General features: G+C 41.2%; 1 protein-coding gene and 1 long non-coding RNA gene across 2 annotated transcripts in view; one reads left to right on the forward strand and one right to left on the reverse strand.

The window, feature by feature from the left end:
- LOC139562137 (glutamate dehydrogenase, mitochondrial-like) overlaps positions 1 to 15,858 on the forward strand; it is a 44,763-nt gene that overhangs the window by 8,943 nt on the left and 19,962 nt on the right. Inside the window, exons 2-3 of the mRNA XM_071379517.1 lie at positions 6,816 to 6,896; positions 7,006 to 7,061. Coding sequence (XP_071235618.1) covers positions 6,816 to 6,896; positions 7,006 to 7,061 — 137 coding nt within the window. The remainder of the gene's footprint in view (positions 1 to 6,815; positions 6,897 to 7,005; positions 7,062 to 15,858) is intronic.
- Positions 11,127 to 13,537, reverse strand: LOC139562138 (uncharacterized). The gene is made up of 3 exons (XR_011672309.1): positions 13,279 to 13,537; positions 12,562 to 12,991; positions 11,127 to 12,469 (listed from the first exon to the last, which is right to left on the reverse strand). It is a non-coding gene; the product is annotated as an uncharacterized lncRNA (long non-coding RNA).

A 15,858-nucleotide genomic window follows, 5' to 3' on the forward strand; every position in this document is an offset into this window, starting at 1 on the left:
GTTTGAATGGTGGAGAAAACACCTCAGTCAACTGCCACACAGATTCAAGCTGTCTTTCAGACACAAGGTATGACAGGTTTAACTCGTACCATCCGTTGTCAACTCAATGAAATGGGGTTATATGGTAGGAGACCCAGGAGGACGCCACTGCTGGAAGACATAGGAAAGCCAGACTGCAGTTTGCCAAAACGCACCTGAACATGCCAAAACCCTGGGAGAATGTCCTGTGGACAGATTTAACCAAATTCGAATTTTTTTTGTAAAGCACACAATCTCTGAAGGCTTAATTTTGTTTTCTGTAAACAAAGAAAATAACACCTTCCTTACAGTCAAACATGGAGTCGGTTCAGTGACGTTTTGGGGTTGCTTTGCTGGCACTGGGTGCCTTGAACGTGTGCATGGCATCATGAAATCAGGAGAATACCAAGGCATTTTGGAGCACAATGTTGGACTGTGTCAGAAAGCTGGGTCTCTGTCTCAGGTCATGGGTCTTCCATGAAATTTATTTGCAATGACTCCAGTGATATCGTAATTTCAACATTTATTGTATCAAATGGTAGCCTACAATGGCATATACATTAATGGGCTACTTGATGGCCAACAGAGGCAAATGTATAATTCTCCACATTTAGCCTAATTTCAGTTCATTGAGGACTTTTTCCACATAAACAAAACGCAAGGGAGTTCCATAACTTCCATTTCAAATTTCCACTCTGGCAGCACCCGAGACCCAAGAACAGAGCATCCATAAAGCACCTTGCTTTATACCGTTTTCTTTAAGCAGTCAACATTAGAATGCAGTTTAAACAACCACCCAGCAGATTTATGTAATGTGCCCAAAGTCGTTTTCCAGTGCTTTGTCTCCATTATTTATTGACGTGCATCAGTTCTAGAGTATTTAATGTTTTATGGAAAAAGGTTTGGAAATAGGTTACTACATAACCTAAATAGCCTACCTAGAACTGGTTAAAAAAGTTGTCAACGTCTCCTGCCGCTCACGTGACTCAGCCAATAACTAGTGCTCTCTCAACACACATACACCCCTCTGGCCCTCAGCAACAGCCTGTCTCACTGCCTGACAGTAAGGAGCAGTGAAATATATATTTAAGATAAACGCCTTGGCGACCGCGGTGCAACTTAAAAATAGGCCAAAAACCCGTGACCAATACCTTTTCACCCACGACATTGTTTTCAAAGTAGCCCAATTTGTCAGGAAAATCGCGAACATGGCAACACTGCCTGTGGGAAAGAACTCACGTGAGCAACCACCAGTTTTACAACATAGTTGTACTGGTCATTCGTACCGTATTGTCGTTAAGTTAGCTAATTGGCATGTCATGGGGACCAATACTACAAGTTAATTCTTCCTCGCCCATTCAAATGAACATGTAACAACTTTTAACTAGCGCCATGGTGCTGTTGCCAGCTAGCCAGCATAAACTAACTTACTGGAAACTACTCGACTGACTGAACTGAATCCATTCGTCTCCACACTGGACTCTCAGCTGTGCGACCTGCGTCATCAGTTTGGGCACCAGGCGTGTCTGTATAGCCTCTCCTGATAGGAAGTTTGGAACTGAGGTCACCATATTATGTACACGTGAGGGGCCAAGAAATGACTGAACCATAGAAATAGAATAGATGGACTGAATCACAATCCCAAATTCAGAGGGTTGAAAATGGAAAATCTAGTGCAGTTGAATGGAAGTTTGAACTCCACCCAGGACAGGAATGCTGACAGTACAGTTGTTGGTTTGTTTATTCAACTGGGCAGAGCCTTGTATTTTATTTATTTCAACTTTATTTAACCAGGTAGGCAAGTTGAGAACAAGTTCTCATTTACAATTGCGACCTGGCCAGGATAAGGCAAAGCAGTTCGACACATACAACAACAGTTACACATGGAGTAAAACAAACATACAGTCAATAATACAGTAGAAAAATAAGTCTATATACAATGTGAGCAAATGAGGTGAGATGGGAGGTAAAGGCAATATAGCAAGTTAAACACTGGAATGGTAGATTTGCAGTGGAAGAATGTGCAAAGTAGAAATATAAATAATGGGGAGCAAAATAAATACAGTAGGGGAAGAGGTAGTTGTTTGGGTGTGTGAACATTGGTGCTTTAGGATTTAGGCTGGATATTGATCATTGATGATTTATAATAATATGCGATTTAGCATATCACCAAAGCATGACCTGTAGAACCACTTAGGGCTGAACTTGCTAGGTGATGCTAGTCTGCATGCTCCATTTTCAGAGAGCAGACAACTCTCTTCCTCAATTTCTGTCCAGGCTGAATTGTATAAAGCTTGGTGGAGCTTCAGGATTTGTTCTGAACTTTTAATATCAAATTACTTGTAGCTTCTCTCTTTTGTCTCTCTGGAGTTTGTTTTAAAGGAAGGATAATGGGGTTGTGCCAGTTTTACAAGTATTAAACTCGACCTGACCAACTCAGAGCTGGTCAAAACCAAACCTGGATAAAGGTAGTGGTGTGAGATGAGAGCATAAGTCCTTTATGTGGGAGGAGGCTGCAGTGGCTACTGGGTTGGCTAAAACAGGGGGGGGTGTGTGAGAGACTATTGTGTTGTGCTGCTCCTGTCATAGACTGGAATGACCCCCGACAGAGGCAGCCCTTCTATATTTAACCTGTGATGAGGATATGAACTCTTGAACCTTAAGTGCCTGCTTGCCTCACTCATCTCAGTGAAATGTACGGTGTCAGTCAGTTTCACTGTATTCAGCTTTATGCCATGATTTAGGGAAATCGAGACCCTGTTGTTTCTTGAGTCTTGTTAGGCTAGCTAGGCCGTCATTGTAAATAACAATTTGTACTTAACGGACTTGCCTAGTTAAATAAAATGTTCACCAGTAAAAGCCATAGTACATAAATGCTGGCACTGGTGATGACGGGGGGGGGTGTTCGAATAATTTTTGGCACCTGCCACGGTTATTGGAATAAACTCTCTGGCATTACATCTCTGGGCACTGAGCCTTGGTATTGATGGGGGCACTGGAATCTCTCTGTTTGGCTCCTTGTCCAAAGATGACCTGAGTTTGGTACAGGAAGACATGACATTTCCCTGAATATTTGAGGTGGCTTTTCTAATTTGAACCTCAATTCTGTTATGTTAGTTGATTCTTCTGAGCCATGTCCATATGTCAGCTGACATACAGTAGACCTATGGCAGATGGATGAAATCTGATTTCTAAAAAGAGTGTTGGTGATTAAACTATTACATTTCTTTCAATCACAATCCTGTTAGGTCTGCTTTTGAATTGAACACCTTCCCAAAGTTCTCTGCACAAGTTTGAACCATCAGCCTCATGTTGCACTAATTAGAAATATCCTGAACTTTATGCAGCTATTAAAAGCTTCATTGTCTTCAGAAGTGGAAAGTTTGAGGTCCTGTGTGTAGAGCAGCCATACTCTATAGGTGGACTGCCGACCTAATCCGGACACAAAACGAGGTCATTACGGACCGCGGGTCCCGACCATAAAAATATTTTTAAAAGTCACTTTTTGTGAAATTGGTCGTGATTTCACTCCTGGTATCATATGAAGATCCATAAGACATGGACAATTTGTAGAATTGCAGGAAATTATCTTTGAAACTGCAACATTTCCCCATCTCCATAGCATAATGTGTATAATTGGAGGAAATTAGCTTTTAAAATGGCTCATTTTTCTCTCTGCCAATGAGGGTTTGAACAGTTTGGAGTTGCAAGGTGTGGGTTTGTTACTATGTTGATGAATGAAAATATCCATCCGGACCTTTGCCACCCAGGACATTTGTGTGACCGTACCTCAAATACTATTTGAGTACCCCTGCCTGGTATAGTGGTAAGAGTCAGTGAACAAGACGGTCCTGCCAGGAGCACATTTAGTTTCCAGCTCAATGTTTTTCCTCGTGGTGGGGGGCGTTTATTAGTTTAAACACCTGGCTGCCACCCAGGCGTGAGCTGGTTGCCCCGTTCAAAGCCGATGGTGAAGTCGACTAAAAATAAAGTAATATATGTCAGACACATGGAGTAATTACTTGGGATTCCCATGCAAAAGTGTTAGCTTTTTTTTAAAATCTGCCTTCCTGGAAGAAAACTAGTTTGAAAATGTAAGTCACATTAAAGGCCCATAGCTTGGTGCAACCCGGTCAGCCTAATCAAATCCCCTCAGTGAGCCATAGCGCTAGGCGGAGGTGTGGTTTCACCACCCTCTCTACGGAGCTCTACTGTAAGCAAAATTTCCTTTCGTAGGATAGCTGTAGGCAAAGTCATTAATATTCATGAGACAATGGATAAACTAACAATAAGTTGCACATAAACTCAGTAAAAAAAGAAACATCCTTTTTTCTGGACCCTGTCTTTCAAAGATAATTCGTAAAAATCCAAATAACTTCACAGATCTTCGTTGCAAAGGGTTTACACTGTTTCCCATGCTTGTTCAATGAACCATAAACAATTAATGAACATGCACCTGTGGAACGGTCGTTAAGACACTAACAGCTAACAGACGGTAGGCAATTAAGGTAACAGTTCTGAAAACTTAGGACACTAAAGAGGCCTTTCTACTGACTCTGAAAAACACCAAAAGAAAGATGCCCAGGGTCCCTGCTCATCTGCGTGAACGTGCCTTAGGCATGCTGCAAGGAGGCATGAGGCCTGCAGATGTGGCCATGGTAATAAATTGCAATGTCCGTACTGTGAGACGCCTAAGACAGCGCTACAGGGAGACAGGACGGACAGCTGCTCGTCCTCCTAGTGGCAGACCACGTGTAACAACACCTGCACAGGATCGGTACATCCGAACATCACACCTTAGGTACAGGATGGCAACAACAACTGCCCGAGTTACACCAGGAATGCACAATCCCTCCATCAGTGCTCAGACTGTCCGCAATAGGCTGAGAGAGGCTGGGCTGGTAGGCCTGTTGTAAGGCAGGTCCTCACCAGACATCACCGGCAACAACGTCGCCTATGGGCACACCCACTGTCGCTGGACCAGACAGGACTAGCAAAAAGGGCTCTTCACTGACGAGTCGCGGTTTTGTCTCACCAGGTGTGATGGTCGGATTAGCATTTATCGTCGAAGGAATGAGCATTACACCAAGGCCTGTACTCTGGAGTGGGATCAATTTGGAGGTGGAGGGTCCGTCATGGTCTGGGGAGGTGTGTCACAGCATCATCGGACTGAGCTTGTTGTCATTGCAGGCAATCTCAATGCTGTGCGTTACAGGGAAGACATCCTCCTCCCTCATGTGATACCCTTCCTGCAGGCTTGTCCTGACATGACCCTCCAGCATGACAATGCCACCAGCCATACTGCTCATTCTGTGCGTGATTTCCTGCAAGACAGGAATGTCAGTGTTCTGCCATGGCCAGCGAAGAGCCCTGATCTCAATCCCATTGAGCACGTCTGGGACCTGTTGGATCGGAGGGTGAGGGCTAGGGCCATTCCCTCCCAGAAATGTCCAGGAACTTGCAGGTGCCTTGGTGGAAGAGTGGGGTAACATCTCACAGCAAGAACTGGCAAATATGTGCAGTCCATGAGAAGGAGATGCACTGCAGTACTTAATACAGCTGTTGGCCACACCAGATACTGACTGTTACTTTTGATTTTGACAATTTCTGTTAGTCACATGGCTGTGGAACTTGTTCAGTTTATGTCTCAATTGTTGAATCTTGTTATGTTCATACAAATATTTGCACATGTTAAGTTTGCTGAAAATAAACGCAGTTGACAACAATGAGTTTGTCTGAAAATGAACTAGTCGCCAATGCTGTTCTAATTTTTAACCCGTAGGCTATTGTAGCCAGTGTGCCCATGAGCTAGCAGTGTTTGGCGTCCACGATTAGCTAACTGTTAGTTGGCTAATGCCTGGCCAGTGTGAACCAGCATGCTAGCTACATTTCAGTCAGTAGCTATCCTTCTAAATGCGATAGTCACTGGATTAACTAGCTATGAGTTGAACGTATTTTGGTGAAAACTAACTAGTAGCCAGTTGTTACCCATGGTGGAATCATATCTAACCAGCTGGCTCCTGAAGCCTATTTGACATGTCTATGCCAATGAGCTCCCGAGTCTAGATGCAGAAAGCGGCTGAGGTGACTCAAACCCTGTAGCTAGCTAACAAGCCCTCCTTTGGGACAATGTTACTGGGATGCGGGAATATTGGGTGTCTTTTAATTTTAAGATCACTCATTGAAGTTGGTGGTTACTACTGGTTTTAGATCCGGGGGGAGAGAAATTGTCCGCAAAGGGCTCCGAGTGATGTCCCACACCCAAGAATCCTCAACCAATCACCCGACAGCTATTAATGACTTTGCCTCCGGCTATACTACGAAAGGAAATTTTGCCTACTGTGACTGACACTGTGTAACTGCAACCATTTTGTGCAGTAATCAAATCAAATGTTATTGGTCATATATACATGTTTATCAGATGTTATTGCGAGTGTAGCGAAATGCTTGTAAGGACTAGAAGCGAGGAAGCCCTCTCTGTCGACTCCATCTTGGTTCAAACTGACTACCTGCAATAACTACGAGAGGCCTAGTATGAAATGGAGATTAAGTTAATGGAGGAGTGGGCTCTGGTTTTAAAAAGTGGATAGTGTACACATTTCACTTGTTTTATTGTACAGCAACTTATAGGCTTATTGTTTTCATCATGTATAAGGTTCAGGTATACCATTTTCCTAATATTCTCTTACACACCTACTCTAGCTAAAGAATGACAATGGGAAAACATGACTTTTTTTTCAGCCAAGTCTGATATCACTGGTTTCATACCCCTAACTCTGCCATGTTGTATGTTTCAGGTATCCGCTACAGCACCGATGTGTCGGTCGATGAGGTGAAAGCCCTGGCCTCGCTGATGACATACAAATGTGCTGTTGTGGGTAAGGGCTATTCGACACCTAGTCTTCAAGACATTGGGCCCCCAGACATGTGTATATATAGCCTGTTGTGTTTTTTCTCATGTAACCCCTCCATTTTAAATTCCTTCAGATGTGCCATTTGGAGGAGCCAAAGCTGGAGTGAAGATCAACGTAAAGAATTACACTGTAGGTATTAGTTTGTTTCGGGATACGCCAGAGTATCTTAAGAAATTGTTGATGTCCTTTCATCCCATTCTCCCAGTCACATGGCACTTTTCATTAGCTTTAGGGTGTGTTCCCTTTCTATGTACAAAGCAGTTTCTCAATAGACAAAGTCAGTTTCTACTTTATTTTGAACGTGTTTATCTGTGACTCAGCTTATCGTACAGGCTCACATTACCAAGTCATCTAAACCAGTGATAAGGGTGCTGTCAAGGCATATCATTTTCGTCTCACTAGGTCTATTGTGATGTATTTTACCCCTAGTGCATAGATAATAACCATTGGGCACGCACTGTTTATTTCAACGCATTGACATGGAATCAACGTGGAAAATACATTTGATTTGAAAAATGTAATCAAATTTTAATCTAATTTCAACCTGTTTTGTAAACATTGAAATTAGGGTAAAACTTTAACTTAAATTAATTAACTTAACCTGACTAACAGGTTGTTACATCAATTTAATTTTAACCTAATCATCAGATCTACATTACCAGTCAAAGGTTTATACACCTACTCATTCCAGGAGTTCTGTATTTTTACTATTTTCTACATTGTAGCACAATAGCGAAGACATCAAAACTATGAAATAACACATATGGAATCATGTATATTTGAGATTCTTCAAAGTAGCCACCCTTTGCCTTGATTACAGCTTTGCACACCTCTTGGCATTCTCTCAACCAGCTTCACGAGGTAGTCACCTGGAATGCATTTCAATTAAAAGGTGTGCCTTGTTAATTTGTGGAATTTCTTTCCTTAATGCGTTTGAGACAATCAGTTGTGTTGTGACATGGTAGGGGTGGTATACAGAAGATAGCCCTATTTGGTAAGTTTAAATCAAAAAGTTGTTTGTCACATGCGCTGAATACAAGTAAGTGTAGGCCTTACCATGAAAATGCTTACTTACAAGCCCTTACCCAACAGTGCAGTTAAAGAAAGAGTTATGAAAATATTTACCAAATAAACGAAATAAAAAGTAACACAATAACGAGGCTACATACAGGGGGTACCGAGTCAATGTGTGGGGGTATAGGTTAGAGGTCATTTGTACATCTACAGTAGGTAAGGGGTGACGTGACTATGCATAGACAATAAACAGCGAGTAGCATCAGTGTACAAAAATGGAGGGGGGAGGGGGGGTGTCAATGTAAATTGTTCGGTGGCGATTTAGTTAATTGTTCAGCAGTCTTATGGCTTGGGGGTAGAAGCTGTTAAGGAACCTTTTGTCCGTCGTTGATGCACTTATTGATGAAGCCGATGACTGAGGTGGTATACTCCTCAATGCCATTGGATGAATCCCGGAACATATTCCAGTCTGTGCTAGCAAAACAGTCCTCTAACATAGCATCCGTGTCATCTGACCACTTCCATATTGAGCGAGTCACAGCTTTAGTTTTTTCTTCTAAGCAGGAATCAGGAGGATAGAATTATGGTCAGATTTGCCAAATGGAGGGCGGGGGAGAGCTTTGTATGCATCTCTGTGTGTGTTGTAAAGTTGGTAGAGTTCATTTTTTTATTTTTCTCTGGTTGTACAGAGAATAAGTTTATTCGAGTTACCAGCCTCAGAAATTGCTGCACAAATAACTGCTTTACAGAGTTCATGTAACAGACACATCTCAACATCAACTGCTCAGAGGAGACTGCGTGAATCAGGCCTTTATGGTCGAATTGCTGCATAGAAACCACTACTAAAGGGCACCAATAAGAAAAAGAGACTTGCTTGGGCCAAGAAACACGAGCAATGGACCTTAGACCAGTGGAAATCTGTCCTTTGGTCTGATAAGTCCGAATTTGACGTTTTTGTTTCTAACCGCCGTGTCTTTGTGAGACGCAGAGTAGGTGAACGGATGATCTCCGCATGTCTGGTTCCCACCGTGAAGCATGGAGGAGGAGGTGTGATGGTGTGGGGGTGCTTTGCAGGTGACACTGTCTGTGATTTATTTAGAATTCAAGGCACACTTAACCAGCATGGCTACCACAGAATTCTGCAGCGATACGCCATCCCATCTTGGTTGCGCTTAGTGGGACTATCATTTTGTTTTTCAACAGGACAATAACCTAACACACCTCCAGGCTGTGTAAGGGCTATTTGACCAAGAAGGAGAGCGATGGACTGCTGCATAAGATGACCTGGCCTCCACAATCACAAGACCTCAACCCAATTGAGATGGTTTGGGATGACTTGGACCGCAGAGTGAAGGAAAGCACCCAAAAGTGCTCAGCATATGTGGAAAATCCTTCAAGACTGTTGGAAAAGCATTCCAAGTGAAGCTGGTTGAGAGAATGCCAAGCGTATGCAAAGCTGTCATCAAGGCAAAGGGTGGCTATTTGAAGAATCGCAAATATAAATATATTTTTTATTTGTTTAACATTTTTTTGGTTACTACATGATTTCATAAATGGTATTTCATAGTTTTGATGTCTTCATTATTTTTCTACAATATAGTGGTTAAGAAGCAAGTTGGTGTTATTTTCTTTGCAAGGTGTAGTATATCAGTCCCACCAACCCTGCTAAGAATGGAATTATTATAACTTTGTTTACAGGACAAATTATATTAATAGGGGCCTGAGAATCCGAGTACCCGGGTCCTATTAGTAAATGTTAATTTATGTATAAGTGTACATTATATAAAACATGTTTCCATATGTGTAGGCGTACTCATATCCAGTGTATTTTCCCATCTATTCAGTGAGTGAGCGTTTCCATGTGTGTTTAGCGTCACTGGTTTCACTGAAAGTCAGTCAAACCCCTTCTGCCATGCCACCTGGCTCCTTGGTTGCACCGCCTTTCACGTCAGGCAGCCAATCAGATCTGTAGCTCAGCCAGCCATACTGGGTAACCATGGCAGCTGCAGATTATCTCAGGACAAAGGGTAGCTACTTTGAAGAATCTCAAATATAAAATATATTTTGATTTAACACTTTTTAGATTACATGATTCCATATGTGTTATTTCACAGTTTTGATATCTTCACTATTCTACAATGTGGAAAATAGTAAAACTAAAGAAACCTTTGAGTAGGTGTGTCAACTTTTGACTGGTACTGTATGTATATGTAGAAATTGTGTTAAATTCCACATAGATACGGAAAGAATCTGATGTTTGGTCTTTCCAGAGATGTTCGATCGGGTTGAAGTCTGCCACTCCTGCGTTGTCTATGCTGTGTGCTTAGGGTTGTTGTCCTGTTGGAAGGTGACCCTTCGCCCCAGTCTGAGGTCCTGAGCGCTCTGGAGCAGGTTTACATCAAGTATCTCTCTGTAGTTTGCTCAATTTATCTTTCCCGTGATCCTGACTAGTCTCCCAGTCCCTGTATTTGAAAAACATCCACACAGCATGATGCTGCCACCACCATGCTTCACCGTAGAGATGGTGCCAGGTTTCCTCCAGACGTGATGCTTGGCATTCAGGCCAAAGAGTTCAGTCTTGGTTTTATCAGACCAGAGAATCTTGTTTCTGTCAACTATGGGACCTTTTTATATAGACAGGTGTGTGTCTTTCCAAATCATGTCCAATCAATTGAATTTACCACAGGTGGACTCCAATCAAGTTGTAGAAACATCTCAAGGATGATAAATGGAAACAGAATGCACATGAGCTCAATTTCAAGTCTCGTAGCAAAAGGTCTGAATACTTAGTAAATGTGACTCAACACCTGGATTCGGTCTTATGTAGCAACATTAGATTTTTTTTTTACGTTGGTAAAAAGTAGAGACACATAGCTACAAAATGGTATATCATACACTGCGTGTTTGAGGAACAATGGGAAAGTAATTCTGCTTTGAATGTTGATACATTTGTAAACTCACTTTTGAGAAAAGGGCCTTTGAATCTTTTGGTTCCCTACTGGAGAGCTCTCCTTTGTCTACAACCATTCAGCTTTGTTCACACCCTCTTAAACCGGCCCCACCCATCTCTTTCAGTATTCACATGTGAGGTCAGGTGCTAAACAGTGAGTAGTGTAGTAAAGATTAAGACTAAAAGTGGTAGTAGCCTACAATAAGGAAAGATTCCAGGTAAACAAAGTGTCCAGATGATAAAAATATTTTATAAAGATTAGATGACGCTTACCCAGACACACTTGTCTAAATTGATGGGTGAAAGAAATGCTAATACCTCAGCCACATCCAGTGGTGGAAAAAGTACTAAATTGTCATACTTGAGTAAATGTTAAAAAAAGTATATGGAATTGCTAAAATGTACTTAAGTATCAAAAGTAAAAATCATTTCAAATTCCTTATATTAAACCAGATGCCCATTTATTTTTTTTGATGGATAGCCAGGGGCACACCAACAATTTTTCAAACAAAGAATTTGTGTTTAGTGAGTCTGCCAGATCAAGTGCAGTAGGGATGACCAGGGATGTTCTCTTTAAGTGTGAATTGGACAATTTCTTTCAAAATGTAACGAGTACTTTTGGGTGTCAGGGAAAATGTATGGAGTAAAAAGTACATTTTATTTTGGAATGTAGTGAAGTAAAAGTTGCCAAAAATATAAATAGTAATGTACAGATACTTAAGTAGTACTTTAAAGTATTTTACCGAAGTACTTTACACCACTGCCCAAATGCCTTCACACCAGTATTTTAGCATACTTTATATACTGTTACACACTCACTTAACTTAAGTATGGAATGCTATGTGATAAGGCCATGCAACCTGAGTGAGGTACATATGTACAGTACATAAAGATGCATGCGCCATATATTTGTGGTGGACACTTGATACGGTCACATGATATTGTTGTGGTACTGTATGTCACAAAACCATGTTACGACCACACACAGCAAAATATTCATATATATAAAATTAATATTGAGAAGTGGATGGGTCTCTACAGAAGGTGTAAAACGGTACAGCCAAATGGTTACTTGCAATATCAGAAATAGTGTCAATTATAAATAAAATATACAGTATGTACAAGAACAATATCAATTACAATAGTGATCGAGGTCATTATATGCATTCAATCAGGGGTAAAGTGGCTGAGCAGCAGGATTAAAAAATAGTAGCAGCAACGTATGGCGCGTGTTAGGAGAGTCATTTGAATAGAGGCACAGCAGATAGTGCTGATGACTGGTCTGTCCGACCCGCGCATGAACAAGGGAATCTATATTCTGTCCTGCCCTTGACTTTTTGTGCAGGGCATGTTATGTCTATAGCCTCTTTCACTGTGAACAAGCAGGAGATGCTGCTCTTGCTTCTTCTGCTTGACTGATTTAACAGCTTCTGTCAGATTTGACAGATCTGAAGACCTGATTGTTGTTCTTCTGGCACTGCCAGCACAGGTCTGTCCTCGGCTTAGTGCTTGATGTGGGGCAGCAATTTTCTCCACAGATTCCTGAAGGAAGACAGCCTAACTACATGTACCTCTGGAAAATACAGAAAAAATTTAAGCTCAATAAAAGTAGTGCCAATAATGTTGGTCAATTAAATAATCAAGATGTGTTTGTGCTTTACATACCAAGTGTTGTCATCGATTCCTTGTAGAGATGTCACGCTGCTGCTTTTGTCACATGGGATGACAGCAGCTTTCCACCAAAGTGTTTGTGTCCTGGGTGGCATCCTGGTAATACTATTGCATTATCCTCTGCGTAGTTGTTGAAGTTCACCACTCGCTGTGCTTGTCCTCATGCTTCAGTTGTAACCTGTGCTTGCTTGGGCCAGCTCTCTTTTTGATGGGAGGCATTAGATCATTCTCCTTGTATGACTGGTGGAGGAGAGTCAGGCGTGTTCTACTGATGCTGAAAGACAAATTCCAGATACAAATATTTTAGTCCTCATGCTTCAGTTGTAACCTGTGCTTGCTTGGGCCAGCTCTCTTTTTGATGGGAGGCATTAGATCATTCTCCTTGTATGACTGGTGGAGGAGAGTCAGGCGTGTTCTACTGATGCTGAAAGACAAATTCCAGATACAAATATTTTAGCATTATTATACAATGGTTGCGAAATGGCATTCTGAGAACATCACAACACAGTTCATACACGTAATGTTCGCTAGCTTGCCAGCCATCTAACGTCAGCTGGCTAGCTAACAGCAAGCTTTAACTAGCAATACAAACCTGATTGTCATAGCTAGCTAAAGTTAACCAAGTAGGTTCAATGTTAGCTAGCTAACATTAGGCTATAACTAGCAATGCGAAATGGCATTCTGAGTTAACATCACTAAACATGTTTTTACCTAAATCAGGGATTTCCTCATCGTCTGATTCATTTTCAGTCAGCGACACGATCGTCCTCAAGAAAGTAGTCCCTCACAACTTTTTCCCACTGACCTTTGTTGATAGCGCCTGAAATTCAGGGCAGAAATGTTTAGCAGTAGCAACGTATTTGCAGCTCTCCATGGCTAACGTTATATCTTTAGAAAACAGCAATAGAAAGGATTATCTACGCATAACGAGCAGCTCATTTTAGACACAAGATGCTACACCGCAGACCAATCCAAACTCACCTCTTGGCATGTCCAACCCACTCATTATCTCAGCCAATCATGGCTAGCGGGAAGGTTGTGGACTTTTTCTGTGGCTAAACCAACTAGGCTCGTAATTTAACAGTTTTATTCGTATTTACAGATGACATAAGTTTGATATTAAGGCACATGAAAGTTCACATGTTCGAGAAGGCATTTCTGACAAAACACTTTTACGTTCAAACGGCTCTTTTGTGAAATTGTGACTTTCGACATGCCTAGTTTCCTGAATCGGGTCACAAATAAGACATTTCTGTTTTACATTTTTATAAATGTGCTAAAAATTCTAAACCTGTTTTCGCTTTGTCATTATGGGGTATTTTGTGTAGATTGATGGAAGAATTTTGTAAATACATTTTAGAATAAGGCTGTAACGGAAGTCAAGGAGTCTGAATACTTTCCGAATGCACTGAGTATACCGAACATCTTCCTGATATTGCGTTGCACCCTCCCCTTTGTCCTCAGAATACCCTAATTTCGTCAGGGCATGGACTCTATGGTGTCCAAAGCATTCCACGGGGATGCTAGCTCATGTTGAGTCCATTGCTTCCCAAAGTTGTCATTTTGTCTGGTTGTCCTTTGGGTGATGGACCATTCTTGATACACACGGGAAACTGTTGAATGTGAAAAACCCAGCAGCGTTGCAGTTCTTGACACAAACCGGTGCTCCTGGCACCTACTACCATACCCCCTTCAATGGCACTTCAATCTCTTGTCTTGCCCATTCACCCTCTGAATGGCACATATACACAATGCACATGTCTCGAGGCTTAAAAAACCCTTCTTTAACCTGCCCCCCCCTTTCATCTACACTGATTGAAGTGGATTTAACAAGTAACATCAATAGGGGACCATACTGTAGCTTTCACCTGCTCAGACTGTCATGGAATGAGCAGGTGTATATAATGAATAATGTATGTTAAAGACATCAATAAGGGCAAGGTAAAAGTTGTCTAATCATCTATTTGGCATGCTATTTATAGGGCTAGTGGTAACTACGTCTAACTTCCAATCAACCTTAGATGAATGATAGTACACATAGCTTCACATTGAAATGATGGTGTTCTCTGGGCAAATCGAATGTCAATGCAGCCTACATAATCTAGTGATGGAATAAAAAATCCATAGTTACATATCGGAATATTAATTTTGACTATCACAATATTTCTGTGCTAGTTGGCTGTATCTGCATAGCTTGTTCTCCTTTTTTCTTTTTAAATAGGAAGCCAATTTTGTTTTCAACACTTATTTCCATAACTGATCAAACCTAGTTTTCTCATTGCTCTCTCTTGTCCCTCTGCAGCAGACATATGATGAGCAATATGTTTGGAACATCGAATCGCAATAAAATCACAGTATCAATACATATACTGTAGAATCGTGAGAATTGCCATACATATTGTATTGGCACCTAAGTATCACGATAATGTCGCAATTCCAAGCCCTAAAATAAACCTAACCTCACTCAGAATTTACTTTTAACATGCAGCTTTTGTAAGAAAACTTAGTTACTTTCAACTCTTCAATGTTATTTAGGTAGTCTACTCAAATGAGTATGGAAGCTGGTCAATGTCTAGATGTGTTGACATGATAGCCCAGCTGAAACGAACACAGCTTGTTTACTACGCTAAGCAGGGTACATAGTTAGACATCTGGATGGTAAACTAGTTCTCATTGAAGTGCATTACCCCATCATGTATCAGTAGGAGTCCCTCCAATGTTCAGGCAGAAATTGTTACTGTGGCTACACATTCAATTCAATATACCACATCACTTAGGTTGATAGCATGATGTTTAAACAATTACGTTGATTCAAACATACCATTCTATCAACATTGAAACAAGGTCAAGTAACATGTCTAATCAAATACGAAGTTCAACATCATTTCAACCATAATATATTGAATATAGTATTAACATTTCTACGTGGAATTTCAACATATTTCTGGTTAAGTCGATGTATTTAAGTTGAAGTTTTACCCTAATTTCAATGTTTACAACGCTGGGTGCAATTAGATGAAAACAACTGGATGATGACTTGTTTTCAAATCCAATGTATTTTCCACGTTGATTCTGCGGCACAAATGTTGGCATATTACATTGAAACAATGTTGATTCAGCCAGTGCATGCCATGTAGGAAGGCTGCAGGATGTCCTATTATGTGACCATTCATTGGAGTGTTTGTTTTAGCAGTGATCGGAACAAGGATGAGAATCTCTATCTTCAACTTTGACCCCAGAATTAGCTGAGATTACTACTGATAGGGAAGAAGGAGCCATAGAAAATGATTT

The sequence above is a fragment of the Salvelinus alpinus genome, chromosome 32 (genome assembly GCF_045679555.1).
Source record: "Salvelinus alpinus chromosome 32, SLU_Salpinus.1, whole genome shotgun sequence".
NCBI lineage: Eukaryota > Metazoa > Chordata > Actinopteri > Salmoniformes > Salmonidae > Salvelinus > Salvelinus alpinus.